General features: G+C 44.2%; 1 protein-coding gene across 1 annotated transcript in view; it reads right to left on the bottom strand.

Annotated features, from left to right (window-relative positions):
• Window positions 1-729: 729 nt before the first annotated feature.
• MFHAS1 (multifunctional ROCO family signaling regulator 1) overlaps window positions 730-18,749 on the bottom strand; it is a 53,560-nt gene continuing 35,540 nt past the window's right edge. Inside the window, exons 2-4 of the mRNA XM_028711744.2 lie at window positions 10,802-11,084; window positions 8,591-8,997; window positions 730-3,853 (exon numbers count right to left, since the gene is read on the bottom strand). Of these exons, the coding sequence (XP_028567577.2) occupies window positions 10,954-11,084 (131 nt within the window). The 3' untranslated portion in view covers window positions 730-3,853; window positions 8,591-8,997; window positions 10,802-10,953. The remainder of the gene's footprint in view (window positions 3,854-8,590; window positions 8,998-10,801; window positions 11,085-18,749) is intronic.

Below are 18,749 nucleotides of genomic sequence, written 5' to 3'. Positions count from 1 at the left end.
TCTTGGACATACTAAACCGCGAGACTCCTCAACCCCATTAGCTTCTCACCCCCCCCCCAAAGACAGGAGCTTTCTGTTCATGCTCAGGAAACACATGGGGCAGGACTCCTGAAGAGGAGAAAGGGGAGGGAACTGGAAGGGGAATATATACTCTGTGCAAATGGCTGTGAACCCGTGCTTGTTTGTGACACTTGCTATCACACTTGCTCCTTCTACCAGTTCATGGATGGTAGAAATAAAGCTCTTTCTCCAAAACTATTCCTTGAGTGTCTGTTGACTCCCACTCCCTCTCCCGGGTGCAATACTTTTTCCCACCCGAGGGCAAAGCCTCATAAGGCTACACAACCTAAACTAGTGCAAGTCTCCACAACGTCTCATGCATCCCAACAGCAAAATTTGCGTCATGCCCATCATTTCTTTTGGTTAACGTGCAGCCAAAACAAGATTTCAGCTTGAAGTCAAAAGCTTGCTTACTACTATGGCTTTTAAATTAATCCCCCAGTAAAGGTATTATGGTACCGGTCATTTTTTTATTGTGCGCACTGCCTAAGAGTTTTACAATTAAGCCATCTGTAAACCTTCCTTAATAAATAAAAAGTACTGCTGTTCACATTTTGCAATGCAAATTTGGAAAGCGGGGGAAAAGAAGCCTGCTTCAACGTATTTATTAGTGGCCTGCACAGGCAAAAATACAAATTACAGTTCTGTCAATAAATAGTCAGAGAAAACTCAAGTTGTAATATTACTTTTATTCTCAGGTTTTTGTCTTGGTGAGAATATTTTTTCTTCTTTTTTTCTTTTTTCTTGTAAAAAAAGAAGTCTGTGCTGTAATATGGAGAATTAACAGATAAGCTGTAAGTATAGCCGCCGCCCCCCATGCCCCTTGCTGAACAATCACCACCCATGTTACACCAAACACCCCTTTTTTTGGCCTTCCAGAAGTGAATCAAAGATGGGTCAAAGAGAAGAGAATCTTTTGAGGAATTAAAAACAGCACACGTTTTCTTTGGCAGCACTGCGGTGCATATCCAGGAAACAGCTTTTCCTGTCATGGAACCTAGGAATAGAAAACGTGACTGATTCCAAGGGCAATTCTCCAGCAGTTTTAAGAGGAATAGCTTGATTGATTTTTTTGTGCCTCACAGAGCAAAACCTCGCCCTCTTCCCAGAAAAGCTGGCAGAAGTCTTCCGCCGATACTACCACAACAGGATCTTGTCAAGACACTCCACCAGCCAAAATATCTTTGTCTGGCTGCAGTGTCTGTAATGAAATGTCCTGCATAGCAAAAAAATGATTTTTTAAAAAAATTATATTTGCTCTTAAAAGTTCTCAGACAACCGCAGCAAGTGTTTCGCCTCAGCCGCTCCAGTGCGATGTTGCTGAGCATTTTTAGCAAATAGCCTGAAAAACAAGAATGACTGAACGCCACCCATGTTTAGGCTGACATCAGGAAAGAGTCAATTTCCCATCGCTGGCAAAGATCTACTTTAACAGGTGCAAAAAAAAACCCTTCATTTTGGCCTTGAGAGGGAAAACTCGTGTCAAGTTGTGCTCCTCCTTACAGAAGTCAGAGCTACCTAGAAAGTTGCACTGAAGAATGAAGGTACACTTAGAAAACTCATCTCAACTAGTATTTGCCAGAAATTCAGTGGTGCTGAAGCCTGGTTAAGCACTGCTGTTTTGGCACTTTCCCACAGAATGACCAAGTTTTGCTCAAGCCTACTTAAGGCAAACCTAAACAATACATTTCTGAAGCCCAAACTATTTTACTAGGTGATGTGGCACCGAAATTTGCTTGGGAACGTCTTCTTAGCACATGCCCCTGATGTGCTAAGGTAATTAAGATCTGGGAATGTTCGACTTCCACACTAGACCTGAAATGGCCCACAAGACCCAAAATACAACAGAAAACTGCAGTTAATCCCCCAGTTAACCTTCTTGTACACAACAGTTGTCGAATGGAGTGACTCTGAAGTGGCGGGGGGAACATCTTTCCACACACACCGACAAAAATTAGCCACTGGGATTCAAAAGCTCACTCGTAACACCAGACACATTTGTTGATTAATGTCTCCTTTTCAACCACTTTTCAAATGAGGTATATCTTTCCCTCAGCTAAGCTTAAAATTCAACAGCTGTTTTATGATTTCCCCATGGAAATCCACCTCAAAGTTACATGTTAAAATGCCCCTACATTTTTTTAAATGTGATGTTTACTTGTAAGAGTGGATATTACAGATTGTTGGCTGCGTTCTTCAAACAAGGGAATAATCTTGAGGTCTGAGAAGTGTGGTTTCCTCTGCTCTGTGGCTTTCCTGAACCATTCCAGTAACACCAGAAGCTTCCACCGATGCGCTGAAGGTAGACCGTGTTGCACGCTTGGATGGTGGTGTCATAATTCAGTTTCCTAATCTAGCAAATGTGGCACAAATGCTGCTCTAAACATAAGGGCATAAGGCGCTACCATTATCAGAATGGCTTAAAGTGTAGTGCCATAACTATACTTAACTCAGGCGATGTTTAAAGTGGCCCCCAGACTAATACATTCTTTTGAAAACAAAGCATGTTTCGTAGGACACTGCACCAATCCCCACCCCAGCATGAGGGACATTATGAATAAAGCCAGGGTGATCCATAGTCGAGAAAAGAAAATTCTGGAACTGAGGTGGTCAACTTCGTTGCAACATGAGCTGCATTTTAGCTGCTGGTATTCCAGTGCTTAATTTCAATACACTGAAGGTAAACAAGGTCTAGCAATAACGCCCCATCTTTGTGGCACATTGTCACCAATAGTTGAATTGCTTTCTCTAGGCTCCCAAGTGGCTGGAGGACTGAGGTGTGTCCATCTCCACGCTGCTCTTTGCTCCTTGTCAATCATTTCTGCCTCAATTCAATTATTCAATTTTTATTCCTGGTCAATTATTCTTGGCATTGTTTAGGGATGAAGGATTCCTGGCTTACTTCACGGCTGACCACTCAACTGGATACTCCACAAATCAAGTTTAACTCAAGCTGTCTTCCCCTTCTCCACCACGTTGACATGTTCCACTCACAAGAGGGAGAAAAATCAAAACCACATTTGATTCTTTCAAGTACGGCTTCAACTGTTGTGTGGAGGCAGAGGTATTCCCAGAAGAATCTGTGCTAGTGTTTATTTAGGTGGATTTTACCATGAAACTGCAGTGAAATTGAAGATTGTGTGTTTGTGTGTGTGTGTATCTGTGTGTGTGTGTGTGTGTGTGTGTGTGTGATGTGTGTGTCTGTGCACAAACCAGGTGTTTAAACAATAGAGACCTACATGCATTGTTTTGACATCACATCCAGAACCCCGCAACTGATTTAGCACAATCTCCACGCTGACCTTTGTACCCAGTGTCAAATTAATTCTAAACTGCATAGATAATTAAAAACTTAGAAAAATAAAGATTAACACTTAAAAAAAAGACACAAACAAATTGCTGAACAGCAGTGAACTTCAGCAGTGAACCTCTTTCACATTTGACAGACTTGGAAACAGAGTGCCCCCGATACTGCTGTCGTCAACGGCAGCTGCGGCTTTTAAACTGCACATTGAACATAATCCCTGAGAAGTTTTTCATCCTACTCTGTTGGCAAGCAGCTCCTCGCTAGAGAATGATCCTGAGGCTGAGGGTCGAGTGATGAATCCTTTAGTCCACCATTCCTCTGCAACTTAATATATTACTTTAAAAACCATTTCACTTCTGGGGTTAAGTTATATGCTCAGTCCCTGGGAAAGCATCCATCTGAAGAGGTATTTTCCAGTTTTGATTTTGCGTCCTTTTCCACAGCACATTACAGCCACAGAATTATTAATTTCTTCCTATGGGGAAACTAAAAGAAAGAACAAGAGGAAGTTTATATACAAGAAGCAAGTCATAAACATTCCACATATTCATAACTGTCATCAGGGCTGTCTTTAGCAGATGTGGCACTGGGGTGCAAATATCCGCCCAGCGCCCCCAAATTACCACGGATAGTGTTGGGGTGGCCGTAGCTGCGCACTGCCAGCCATGGGGGGGGGCGCAACTCTCCCCCATGTCTCTGTGGGAGAGTGATCCCCACAGAGGCTTGGGAGTGAAGTTGCGCCCCTCCCAAGCCTCCTCGGGAGGAGAGCGATGCTCACAGAGGCTTGGCAGGGAAGCTGCATGCCCGCCACCCTTATGGTTGGCGGGGCGCAGCTGGCAGGCGTGCAGGGAAAGGGGAGGTCGCCGGCAAAGCCACGCAGCTCCCCCACTTGCTGGGGCGCCCCTGAGAGTCCGGCGCCCTGGCGCAACGCACCACTAAGCCCTAATGGGAAAGACGGCTCTGATTGTCATAAGCAGAGCATTGCCTTTGAAGAGCAAAACTTCTTACATTATACTACTCAAAGAAATTAGAGGGTCTATCCATCAGACAAGGCTAACGTCCCCAATTGTAAAAACTTCGGAAGTTACCAGGAAGACTTCGGCAAACACCCCTACTACAGTTCCTATAAAACAGTGTTAAGGAGATGTAAAACCAATTCAAAACACACACACACACACCTCTCCAAAGCCACTTTTTTGTTTTTAGCATTCTCAGATACTGTTCTCTCAGAGATCCCAGTTGCAGTCTCAGCTAAGGGTGTGTGTGGGGTTGACGATCTTGAGTTTTAAAATAAGCCCTGTAATACTCTTCCGCCTGTTTGTGGCTGGTTATCAGTAGCTGGAGTGCAACTCACTTGTTGCTGGTAGATAGCAACGCATTCTCTGCCAGGCCTGGGATGACCAAGTCCTTTAGTAAACCACTGGCATATCTAGTTTCTGCTATCTTGGTAACCAATGTTTCCTGAATTTGCACATAGCTCAGCAGTCTTGTTGGCGATGAGCTGCTGTCTCAAGGAAGTTCTGAACAAAACTGACAGAGGGCCCAATAAAGACTATTCTCAGTGAAGCAGCAAAAAAGAGAAGAAGTCATCGTTTTCTCCCCAGGCCTCTAAAGGACGGCCAAACAGAACCCAACCAACAGGAGGAAGGAAGAACGCTTCTTGTCTGCAGAGCAACTAGCCTACATTCCATAGCAAGCATTTTCCTTTCTCCAAAGAAGCTCAAGGGGCTTTTAGGAGCTTATAATCAATATCCAGCTGATCCCTGATCCAGACCTTCTTATCCAGATTTTGTGGTGTTATAACTCTGCCTTGCTGAGATTTACTCGACTCCCTCCCTCCCTGCTGCCTCCAACACATTGAAGACAGCAAGCAGATGGAAGCCAGCCTTCAAATTCGCCTCCAAAGCAAACCAAAAGGAAACATAATTTGTGCAGGAAGAGATTGTTCCCTTCAGATTAAACCGAAGACAGGAGCGTGTTTTTTAATAGGGGAAAGATTGTTCATACAGTTGAAGATACTTGAATAAGAAGCATGTAGTTTGTGGCAAGCCGAAGCTCACAAACTGGGATACAGATTTGTCCCCGCTCCTGCTCACCAGATCGTAGAGTTGGAAGGGGTCCCGAGGGTCATCTAGTCCAACCCCCTGCAATGAAGGAATCTCAACTAGATCACACATGACAGATGACCACCCAACCGTCATGTATCAGCAGATATGGGGAGCCTGTGGTGCTCCAAATGTTCCTGAACTACAACTCCCATCTTCCCCGCCCATTTGCCATGCTTGCTGGAACTAATGGGAGTTGCAGTTCAGCAAATATCTGGTGGGCCAAAGATCTCCCAGCCCTGCTCTCCTGTCACCCATTTCCCTCTGCTCCAGGAAATCAATTTAAGTACCGTATTTTTCGCTCTATAAGACACACCAGACCATAAGATGCACCTAGTTTTTGGAGGAGGAAAACAAGAAAAAAATATATTCTGAATCTCAGAAGCCAGAACAGCAAGAGGGATCGCTGTGCAGTGAAAGCAGCGATCCCTCTTGCTGTTCTGGCTTCTGTGACAGCTGCGCAGCCTGCATTCGCTCCATAAGACGCACACACATTTCCCCTTACTTTTTAGGAGGGAAAAAGTGAGTCTTAGAGAGCAAAACATACGGTAAGTATTTCTGTTCCAAATAATTTATGAAGGAAGGAGGGATGCAATTTATATACAAATATTACTTTCTTCTTCTTGCTGCTATGTGATATTAGTGTGTTGGTTTTATATCTGATTGGATTTAGCCGATTACGTTTGTGTGATTTTATATGCACTTTAATCTACCGTAGAACCTTTTTAAAGGCAGAAGGGCAGGGTGCAATTTCGCCATTGTTATGGGTGAGAACCACATGATTCATCAGTATGTGCAAGTACATGCTTAGAGAAAGGGCACGGTTATTCTTCAACAAGCAAAACTAAGCAGTGAAATCTGCATTTGTTGCGTTTCGGTGAATTGATGTCAAGCATTTATTAGTGAGAATTTTCTCCCCGACTCACCTGCCAGCTCCACCGCCCTCCCCACAAACCAAGCCAGGATATACGAAACATTTAAATTATTCTCGAGGACAAAAGAGATCCACTTCTGTCTGCAGACAACAAAGGTTTCTGATCCCCAAGCCTGAGAAGAACCCAGACCTATACCAGGCTAACAAGACAAACTAAGCTTGCAGCTAAACTAGCCAGATAAGCATCTGCACACAAGCGCAGAACAAAAAGGCTGAGTAGACGTAGCTGACATTTTTGCTTTCCTTTCATGTGAGCAATTTCATTACACAGTAATGAATTTTTCTCCACCGCAGTCATTTCCCCGCCCTCAATTGTACTGGTTATAAAGCAAGCGTCTAACTTTCAGATAATAATTAGGAATTATTATATGTAGGGTTGTAAAGTTGTATCCATCTCACTTAATCAACAAATGCTTTAATTAGTAGGTGGCAATTTTAAGCTAAAGAGGCGGCACATTTTAAATGGATGGGGCTGCCTATAAGGAACATTGTGCAGAGGTCATTTTGCTTTTGGCATTGCTGTCATACGGATGCTCTTTCTTTTCAACACTTAATAGCTTTTGCTTCTTTAATTCTACTTTATTTTTTACTTCATTATCTCAAAAAGCACTTAGTGAAGTTTCAGTAGTATACAAAATTAGTTAAATGTACTAGATTGTAAGTTTGTGGGCGGGGCTTGCTTTTTGTTTTTAATTTTTGTGCACTACCTTTTACATAGTATTATTATTAAATTGATGACCTAAGCACCTGGTCATTAGAAGGCAGACAATTAAAAAACTAAAATGCTGGAATCTGTGAGATGGAGGATGTGGCATTCAACAATATGTTGGTTTTCTGTCTATTTTGAAATAAAAAGGAGAAAAATTTAATCAAACTGTGCCCCAAATTGAGCTGTTTTATGGAATGAAATGTCTATGCATTTCTCCCTTTTACCTCAACCAGTAATATATTTGTAATCAGCAGCAAGCCATGACAGTATCAAAACAAAAGACAATCGTTTAATTTTGCTAAGGAAGGTTAATTTGGGAACAGATTTTTTGTTTTGCTGCTACTTAAAGAGTTACTAAGGGGACGCGGGTGGCGCCGTGGGTAAAAGCCTCAGCGCCTAGGGCTTGCCGATCGAAAGGTTGGCGGTTCGAATCCCCGCGGCGGGGTGCGCTCCCGCTGCTCGGTCCCAGCGCCTGCCAACCTAGCAGTTCGAAAGCCCCCCCGGGTGCAAGTAGATAAATAGGGACCGCTTACCAGCGGGAAGGTAAACGGCGTTTCCGTGTGCGGCTCTGGCTTGCCAGAGCAGCTTCGTCACGCTGGCCACGTGACCCGGAAGTATCTCCGGACAGCGCTGGCCCCCGGCCTCTTGAGTGAGATGGGCGCACAACCCTAGAGTCTGTCAAGACTGGCCTGTACGGGCAGGGGTACCTTTACCTTTTAAAGAGTTACTATAATAATCAATGTTATCCCTAACTGTAGAATTTGCCAAGGAATAAATGTTATCACCTGGACTCTTACATGACTCTTTAGTTAAAATCATGAATGGACTATTTCCACTGAAAAGTACTGTTTAGAGTTGACAATGGTAACATGACAATTTCTATCTGCAATTATTATCTCCAAGAGCTCACACACTCAAATAAACAAGTGATCTTTTTATGTTGTATGTAAACGTGCCCTGGAAACAAAGTGCAACCCTTAAACCCAGTGGCATGGGGGGGCAGAGGGACAGTTGTCCCGGGCGCAAAATTGTTAGGGGTGCAAAATTTCAACACCCAGTGCTGCCTCCGAACAGCTGTGCGCTTCCATTGCTGGGCTCTGATGAAAACAGCTTCTCCGTGTGAACCAGGAAGTGACCTCTCCAGACAACGGGAATGACTCTTCTTTTCTTATCTCTGTGGCTGTAATTTCCTGGGTGGTGTCATTAGGCAGTTGAATGTGCATGCATACTCTGTCCACTTCCCTCCCTCCCCCACCCACTCTGTGTGGCCCCGGGCACTGGCAACCCACGCTACACCACCACTGCTTAAGTCATCTTTCATATTGCTTTAATAGCAATCAAGAAATTAGCAGAGAAACTAAGGATATTTTCATTGCAAGAATGGCAGGTCTCTTCCCTGCAGAAAACTGCAGGTGCCTTGCCCTTGCAAACCCAGAGTAAGCCCCGAGGAACACAATGACAAAGTCAAAACTTACCCGAGTTACCAACAGTGCCTTTTCAGCAGATATATCTTTCAGCTACAGCTGAACAGCGACCACACCGAGAACAATCTTACATTCACCAATGGGTCCAAACAAGTGCACAATACAGGTCCACAGAGTTCTCAATCCCAGCGCATCGCCGTCAGTCAACAATGCTCTCGTTTTGGTGCTTACGAAGCAATTAAAACCACCCAGAGTTTTCAGACTGTCGTGTATAAAAGTTCCAAGAGCAGCACAGGATGAGGATGCTTTGCTGTGATTCTTGCTTCAATAAGCCTCTGGACAAAGTTCTTGGAAACACACCACTCCAACCCCAGCCGATGGTAAGGATCAATTCAGGCAGGCTACAGATTTGTGTCCACCCCAGCGCATAGCCTTTCAGCACACCTGCTCCCATTAATCTGCGTGTTTGAAGAAGACAAAACAGAAAGTCTCAAGGTTCATGGCGCTAAGGATCCACCTTCTCTGTACCATAAGATACTTATCTTGCATCTGTACATGTCTATCATCTTCATCTAATACTTTGTTTGTTGCTTTATCTAGCCCGGGGCAACCCAAAGCGACTTACAACCAGACAGATAGATAATAGACCCTACATAAAGGTAAAGGGTAAAGGGACCCCTGACCATTAGGTCCAGTCGTGACCGACTCTGGGGTTGCGGCGCTCATCTCACTTTATTGGCTGAGGGAGCTTCCGGGTCATGTGGTCAGCATGACTAAGCTGCTTCTGGCGCACCAGGGCAGCGCACGGAAATGCCGTTTACCTTCCCGCAGGAGCGGTACCTATTTATCTACTTGCACTTGACGTACTTTCGAACTGCTAGGTTGGCAGGAGCAGGGAACGAGCAACAGGAGCTTACCCCGTCGCGGAGATTCGAACCGCCAACCTTCTGATCGGCAAGTCCTAGGCTCTGTGGTTTAACCCACAGCGCCACCCACGTCCCAGACCCTACATAGATTCATTAAAAAACCAAGAGGAAAGAGAAATACATTAAAAACATCCCGCCCACTTCTAGAAGGCCACAGACAGTTAAAGGACAGAGGCCTGGTCATACAAGAAGGTTTTTAGGAAAGTATTTAGGAAAGCTGTTTGTTTGCTATGCATCTGGACATGCCTTTAGATACTGCCAACCAAATTTTGCATCATGGTTTCTGAGCTCAAGGAGTATGTTTCTGACTGTTTGGATATAATTGGACACCATTTTGAATAAAGATTGTGGCCTGGACCTTTCAAAACTGCACTGATTTTTTGCTTTCTTAAAATTTCTGAGCAATTCCAGGTACGAGGTTGCTAGTGTCAAAATGTATTTGACAGGCAAATCTACCGTGAATCTCAGCGGAGGTTGTCTGAAGAATAACAGGACAATGTATTGGTTGATTTTATTAAAACCCAACCTTACTTAAGCTTATTAAAATCTAAATGTGCACAAAGCCATTCCATAATGTTGCAATTTGAATAATGATCAACCATCAAGTTGCAACATTATTTTTTAAATTCATAGATAATTTTATTAGGAGGATTTTATGGCTTGGTGCATCGAAAACACAGGACACTAGTAGGATCTTTGGATTTATTGACAGTTAAAACTGAATGTAAGTCACCTAGAGACAGCTCTGTGTTAGGCAATTACCAAATTTATTATTTACTTAACAATGGCTTCATAATTTATTTAATAATGGCTTTAATAGCTTAATAAGTCCTGGTACGTTATGGGAATGAACAAACATTTATTATAAATGAGCAGTTGAAGCAAACAAACCTACGTTTGCTTTGGAGGATATTTCGAAACCGTTTGCAGAACTGCAACTTGCTTAATCCCAAATCTAAACTGGACACTACTTGTCCGCTCTGTGTATTACTGACATAGTTCTTTCATGCACATGTCAGCAGAGCAGTGTGGGCACTGGTTCTCATGCAAAAATAAACCATGTGCCGCTAACTGCGAGACGCTCCTTAGTGAGGCTTTTTTTCTGCCGTGGTTGATGTTTGCCCAGAACAGGAGTTGCAAGTGGATTTCAACAGCACAGACAAACGGAAGCTTTTAAGGTGTAAATTCTGCAACATAAATAAATAAGCAAAACAAGGAACCCTCGTAAAATACTCACCCTCCACCAAAATTCAGCTTTGCTGTAGCAATCTAGCCTTAAAAAACCCAACACTGCAAATACCTTCCCATTCACTAAAGGAAAACAACATAGCTGTACCTTTATTTCCCAAGCTGTGTTGTCCAGGTCCCATCAGTAATCAGAAACATCTCTGGGCTGTACATTTCCAAAAATGCTTAGGAAGGGCTTGTTCGATTAAGGGGTGTTTGGTGTGTCCTTATATGGGGGCAAAGGCAGGTGTCTTCCAGAAGTTACTTGGAACAAGGGCTGATCACTGTCGGCGTAGGGGGGTAAACCAGAGCCACATTCACTCGCTCGTTACCGTTCTTCGGACAGATGATCTCAGTCACTCCCTCTGGCCTGGGCTGACTCAGCAATTCTCCTGCGGAAAACAAGGTAGAGGGTGTTAAGACAGCCACGACACATCTTGCTTCAGGTCTCGAGTCACAAGAAGGGTAGGTTCCCAAGCATGGATAAGGAAAACACAACTCAAGCGATCATTAACTGCTTGAAGAAAAGTAAGGTAAAGGTAAAGGGACCCCTGACCACTAGGTCCAGTCGTGACCGACTCTGGGGTTGCGGCGCTCATATTGCTTTATTGGCCAAGGGAGCCGGCGTACATCTTCCGGGTCACGTGGCCAGCATGACTAAGCCGCTTCTGGCGAACCAGAGCAGCGCACGGAAACGGCGTTTACCTTCCCGCCGGAGCGGTACCTGTTTATCTACTTGCACTTTGATGTGCTTTCGAACTGCTAGGTTGGCAGGAGCAGGGACCGAGGAACAGGAGCTCACCCTGTCGCGGGGATTCGAACCGCCAACCTTCCGATCGGCAAGCCCAAGAGGCTCAGTGGTTTAACCCACAGCGCCACCCACATCCCTGGGCATAATATAGTTTATACCTATTAGTGTTACATATAATCTGTGGTATGCAGAGAGAACGGGTGCAGAGTCTTCTCCTGCTGCCATGTTTTTGCATTATTTTTTCTTCTATTTCCCTTGCAATTCTGAAAAGTACACTTGGCACCTTGGCCAGAGTTTGTTTGCTTATTTGATTTTCATACTGCCGCTCCTCTCAGCTGGGAATCTGGACATGTCAGTGACCTATATGCTGAGGATGATGATATGTTCTGGTGGCGGACGCCACATACAATTTAAGACGAGTTTAATAACAGCCGCAGCAGCAGTGGCGTCTGGGATGACGACCACAATGATTACATTTCTGAGTAGCATGCAGCACCCTTATTTGTTTCTCTGTGGACCATTCCCCCAATCACATTATCAAGCCTACCACATGCCCGAGTAATCAGTGCCAAGCATTATATAAACTCATCCTTTAAGGGGGGGGGGGGGGGAATAACAATTTTCCTGTTCTGCTGAATTAAGCCCCAGTGGAGTCCAAGAGGAATTAGAAATGTTCTGCAGATCAAAGTCAAGAAAGGTCACATTGCCAGAAGGAAATCTTGGCTCCTTTTCCTCTCATTGCATTAAGGGAAAGCAGGGGGACAGGACAGGAAAGAGAGAAGGTAGCACACACACACACACAAACACACACACACACACACACACACAACACACATACAAATCCCTCCAGCTTTTTTCATCGACTAGACCTTTTGCAACCCGTCTGTGTTTGGATAGTACATTCTTTCTGAGGCATGTCACACACAATTGGAAACCCCAGCCCCTGACGGCAGCCGTTTCATAAAAATGAGAGATAATACAGAATGTGAAGTAGCCTCCTTCTAACCCACCCACCCACAAAAACACCCCAAGACCCCAGAGGTACAGACTGAATTATTATTATTTTTGCTCTTTCAACACTGGGATGCCAAATTGTTTTACTGCTTTTATTTTTGCATGTGGAATTGTATTGACTTTTTAAACTGCTGTGCCTCTCGTAAGAAAGGGGGGACAGAAAGAAATATTACAGTAAGTCAGGGTTTCCAAAAAGCGGTCAATACTGATCCCCTGGGGTTGATGGGGCTGTGCAGGTGATGATTAAAGATCTGGGGCTGACAAGGGCTGAGGGGTGGGAAAGAAGTTTACGAGGTATACTGCAAAAAAATTAACCAGCGATTATGAGCCTCGGGCATGTACAGAGTTCCTTCTCAATGAGGAACCTCTGTATTTCATAAGATGATTCCACAAAACAACCGCATCAGACCATTCTGCTTTGCTGCTAAAAAAATTGTGTACACAGGTACACTTTTATTTTTTATTACCCTATTTCACTTTTTTAACATTCTATGATTCCTAGTGATGTCAACTGGAGATTAGTAAATGTTGATTACCGTATTTTTCTGAGTATAAGACTAGGTTTTCTTCTTTAAAAATTATGTTAAGAAAAGGGGGACGTCTTATACATGGGGCAATTTCCCATTTTCTTAATTTGGAGTCCCCAAAATAGGGGGTGTCTTATACACGGGAAAATACGGTATATGCTGATATTCCTAGACTTTATTCCATTTGCATTCCTAAGATTCTGGGTAAAGGATGACTTTAAACTCATCAAGAGGTCCATGAACTCAAAAGCTTGGGAAACCCAGTTATAAACAAACAAAACAGGTGAGCCACTTCAGTGATTGACCTCTTGGGAGCCAGTTCATACATCCATATTCAATACCTGTCTTACCAGCGTGAATGAGCTCATCGCAAATCCATCGCCACAAACAGGACTTCTGCAGCATCGCAGACACAGTACTTTCTCAATGATATTAAAAGGCATTTCAGTCCCTATCTTCTTTTCTGGGTGTGGGTCAGAATATCTGCACTAAGGGCAACCACATTATATGGAGCACTGAGAAAATGAGTGTCTGAAGTGCATGGCTGCAGCCAATACTGAGGGCTGTTTCAACTAACTTGCGGAGATTCAGCATATGGAATGGAAAGGGCCTGTTCCTGGTTGTAATACAGCAGAAGAGTGTCTGCACAGGAATTATAACTTAGAATCATAGAATCCTAGAGTTGGAAGAGACGAGTCCAACCCCCTGCCAAGCAGGAAACACCATCAGAGCACTCCTGACATATGGTTGTCAAGCCTCTGCTTAAAGACCTCCAAAGAAGGAGACTCCACCACACTCCTTGGCAGCAAATTCCACTGTCGAACAGCTCTTACTGTCAGGAAGTTCCTCCTAATGTTTAGGTGGAATCTTCTTTCTTGTAGTTTGGATCCATTGCTCCATGTCCGCTTCTCTGGAGCAGCAGGAAACAACCTTTCTCCCTCCTCTATATGACATCCTTTTATATATTTGAACATGGCTATCATATCACCCCTTAACCTCCTCTTCTCCAGGCTAAACATGCCCAGCTCCCTTAGCCGTTCCTCATAAGGCATCGTTTCCAGGCCTCTGACCATTTTGGTTGCCCTCCTCTGGACACGTTCCAGTTTGTCAGTGTCCTTCTTGAACTGTGGTGCCCAGAACTGGACACAGTACTCCAGGTGAGGTCTGACCAGAGCAGAATACAGTGGCACTATTATTTCCCTTGATCTAGATCTAGACTTACACACATAAGCACACAGTCCACTATGACCCTCCTCTCCACCACACACACATTGCATTGCAAAATTATTACATTTTACAACTAGTAAACAGAGGCAGGGCAATCAGGCTGCCTCAAACCGTACTGCTTGTACCCACTTAACCCAGCAGGCGGAAATGCCTTATCCCAAGGGAAAATGCTGTTTGAAAAGCTCTAGGTTGGACTTAAGGTAATTGCCAGGCCACGCAATTTTGCCAATGTTGATAATGTATTATGTAACTGATTTAGAAAGCACTTATGGCTGATGACTGAGCAAGGTCATCAGACTCTTCAGCTGAGCTGCTTCTGTCCTGCAAGAATGTCCGTACAGAGAGTGGAAAACAAGATAGAAATGAATTATGGGGAATATAAAATTAATGCAAAGAGGATAGAGATGCAATTATATTATCCACCCACTTATACAAGAGGAACTCCACAAGTGCAACGAGACTTTGGTTTCTCTCCTCCACCTCCTCCTGCACCCTCCCTTGGCCAAAAAAGTGAACCAAAATAAAAAACCTGCTTCAGAGGTGCCCAAAGCAAAAGGTGTTCATTAACTACCATAATCACAGTTAATGATTTTACTAAGATCATAAGCTATAAATAATTGTGTACCTATTTAAATATACAGTGGTACCTTGGGTTACATACGCTTCAGTTTATAGACTCCGCTAACCCAGAAATAGTGCTTCAGGTTAAGAACTTTGCTTCAGGATGAGAACAGCGGCACGGCAGCAGCAGGAGGCCCTATTAGCTAAAGTGGTGCTTCAGGTTAAGAACAGTTTCAGGTTAAGTACAGACCTCTGGAACGAATTAAGTACTTAACCCAAGGTACCACTGTATGTTTTTAGATATGCTGGAAGCTGCCCAGAGTGTCTGGGGCAAGCAACCCAGTCAGATGGGCAGGGTACAAATAATAATTTATTTTTATTTTTATTAGTTCAAGATGGTGCTGACCTCCCCATGCAGTTTGAAGGAATTAGGCTGACAGATGAAAGCCAGGGGTGGGGGGTATACTGTTTTACATCATGAATATTACCTCAGTGTATGATTAATTACTGCTCAGTGTCAGACACCTTGCCTCATGACAATCCTGGATTTCTCCAGGTGGGTCGAACCGAGGCGATCAGGGCCGGTTCCACTGTCCAAATCAGTGACGTCTGCAACAGATTGGGCTGCCATCTTGACTTGAAAGGCTGTCCAACGTTATCAAAATGCAGACAAAAAAAAACTGCTCCTGTTTCTTCTCTCTCCCTACTCTATCTTCAAGCCCAGGTTTAGGTCTCCTCTTCCTGCCTTGGGACCTCTGTAGTCTTGGCCTCACCCTTTTCAATCCTCAGATGCACCTTGTTTCCACAAACTTAAGTTCTCAAAGCTACAGATGAAGAGTACGTGGTTAAAGCAATTATCATTTCAGGAATGTGCATGGGCCCATTCAAGAACAAAGTCTTGGATGCAGTAGAACTCATCTCCCTGAGCATCTCACTTTTCATTTGTTTTGAAAGTTATCTTTTGTGGCTGCACAGATATGCTTCCAGGTGAAACCAGACTACAGCTGACGAAAATTTCAAGTGAGTTTGGGCAACAGGGGCTTCACTGCTTACTCATCCTCATATCTAGCAGCAGAAGAATTATTCCACAACTTTTACCATTTTGCATAAGTTAAGAAGGCTGATCGCCGAAGAATTGATGTTTTTGGATTATGGTGCTGGAGGAGACTCTTGAGAGTCCCATGGACTGCAAGAAGATCAAACCTCTCCATTCTTAAGGAAATCAGCCCTGAGTGCTCACTGGAAGGACAGATCGTGAAGCTAAGGCTCTAATACTTTGGCCCCCTCATGAGAAGAGAAGACTCCCTGGAAAAGACCCTGATGTTGGGAAAGATGGAGGGCACAAGGAGAAGGGGACGACAGAGGACGAGATGGTTGGATAGTGTTCTCGAAGCTACCAACATGAGTTTGACCAAACTGTGGGAGGCAGTGGAAGACAGGGGTGCCTGGCGTGCTCTGGTCCATGGGGTCACGAAGAGGCGGACACGACTAAACGACTAAACAACAACATGCTAAAAGCATGCATACTTGGTGTAATTTATTCAGAAGTCAGCTTTCCGCCTTGCCCTAATTAACACATATATATGTAAATTACAGAGAATGCACGGGCCAGAAGGAATCTTTGCTGCACTGGACAGAGCAACAAGAAGACATTCTGGCACCCAGGCCAGAAATTCCAAACCACCATTTTGCCACAGTGGTAAAAAATAAAATCTAAATAAATGTTTTGTTGGCATTTAAAGGGTACCCCAAAATATCTGTCTGCAGCAGGTCCCTCCTCACTGTACCTAAAGATGTGATTGGTACAGCGTAGAGCAAAACATTGAAAGGGACTGTAGGAAAACAGGCAGCTCTTCCTCCCCACCAAATCTCACAGATTGTCTTTGCTATCTCTAGCTACAGCATCACTGAAACAAGTAACATCTGGAAACTAAATCAATGTGTCAGGGAACCTGTTTATGTCCAGGGGCACAGCTGCCCCTTCCAGTTTCAGCAAGTCATGGCAAGTTATCGTCAGACATTCATCACTTATGACCAAAGTCGCTTTCATACTGCATCACCATCTGTAATGTTATCACTGAAGATGAACTGGAAGGGCACGATAGGAGAGAGGGAGAGGATTCTGAGACCAAGCAAAATGAAAGTGGAAGGACTCACTGGACCTCACAGGGAGAAAATAGGTTCTGAGAGAAATTAAGGATGGGTTGCTCACAGCCAAACACACCACTTTGACCACTGCTGCTTGCCTGTATGCAGCCAGTAAAACATCTATCTAACGAGCACTCACATAAAAAGGCAGTGTAAACAGAAGAGTCCATTTTGAAGCTATTTAAAAATTGTTTTTATCATTTAATGTCCTTGGGAAAAGAGGCCATTTTATGCCCCCTTTCATAAGAGCTAATTTTGCTTTCCTTGAAGTAGTACTAAGAACTTCCAGCCTTTAAAGGATTTCTGCATCTTAGTCAAGACTATAGGTGACCTGAGAACAGGGGTGTGACAGGTGATCTTTGGGGCATTGAACAGAGGGGATGTTCAGTGCTGGGAAAGGGGTGGGGTGGGGGAGAAGAGTGAGATAGATTCATCATACCTGGGGCTCTTATCCACAAACTAAACCAGGAATTCATTCCAAAGTTTCCCTCTCTTCTCTTGGACGTCACCGCAGTTCAATCAAGGGGGACACAACTACAGTAGTTCTACTTCCTAATCTTTCAACCTGTGTTATCCAAGGTGAAAACCATCACCAAGGTGATGATTAGCACTGGATCCTTGACTACGCCACACAGTTACCAAGAGACAAGATCTGTGCTCACCAAGACTCCAGAAATCTAAAGCTCATTATCTCGGAGAGTGACACTGGCATTGCAGGCCCCAGAAGACATTTTCATGAGTTCTCCAGACATAAGGGAGGACTTGCATGATCACACCCAGGTCTTTAAAGGTAACGGAAGCAGCAGCCCTGAATAGGAATGGCAGATCAACTTTCTCCTCCAACTACCCTTTCATAACACGAGACACAATCTAACCTGCAGCACAACCATGCTACACAACTTTTATGAGGCAGTACAGTGGTACCTCGGGTTACATACGCTTCAGGTTACATACGCTTCAGGTTACAGACTCCGCTAACCTAGAAATAGTACCTCAGGTTAAGAACTTTGCTTCAGGATGAGAATAGAAATCGTGCGGCGGCAGCAGCAGGAGGCCCCATTAGCTAAAGTGGTGCTTCAGGTTAAGAACAGTTTCAGGTTAAGAATGGACCTCCGGAACGACTTAAGTACTTAACCCAGGTACCACTGTACTGCTTCAGATGACAGAGGACAAGATGGTTGGACAGTGCTCTCGAAGCTACTAACATGAATTTGACCAAACTGTGGGAGGCAGTGGAAGACAGGAGTGCCTGGCGTGCTCTGGTCCATGGGGTCACGAAGAGTCGGACACGACTAAATGACTAAACAACAACAACAACTGCTTCAGACTGCAGATGGGGGATGCTGGATCCGAAATCCACCTTGGAAAACCAGCAAGTCATTGCCCAACCCCCCTACAAACCCAAATGCCAGCCTGTGATTTCAGAACAAAGGGCAGCTCATAAATCATTTTCTATACAGATAAATGAAATTTCAGGACTGCCATGGCAGTAACGCGCATGGATGATGCATTCTTAGGGAGGCCGGGAAGAGAGACATTATGATGGGCAGGAGTGTTTTTCAAAATTATCTCACACGCACTTTCTATAACAGCCTACCCCAACCTGGTGCCCATCAGATATTTTGGACTACAACTCTCATCAGCCCTAGCCAGAATGGCTAATGGTCAGTGATGATGGGATCTGTAATCCAAAACAAATGGAAGGCACTATGACAAGGAAGATTGCTCTATACATAATGCAATCAATGCTGCTGCAGAAATAAGCACCACTATGCTTCTGCATTAGTGTTAGAGGACTGGCCAAATGCATGCAATAATATTGCCACTTA

Source organism: Podarcis muralis, chromosome 17, assembly GCF_964188315.1.
Source record: "Podarcis muralis chromosome 17, rPodMur119.hap1.1, whole genome shotgun sequence".
In the NCBI taxonomy this organism is placed as follows: domain Eukaryota; kingdom Metazoa; phylum Chordata; class Lepidosauria; order Squamata; family Lacertidae; genus Podarcis; species Podarcis muralis.
The sequence above is the reverse complement of the archived record's forward strand: the minus strand, read 5'-3'. Positions and strand labels throughout refer to the sequence as shown.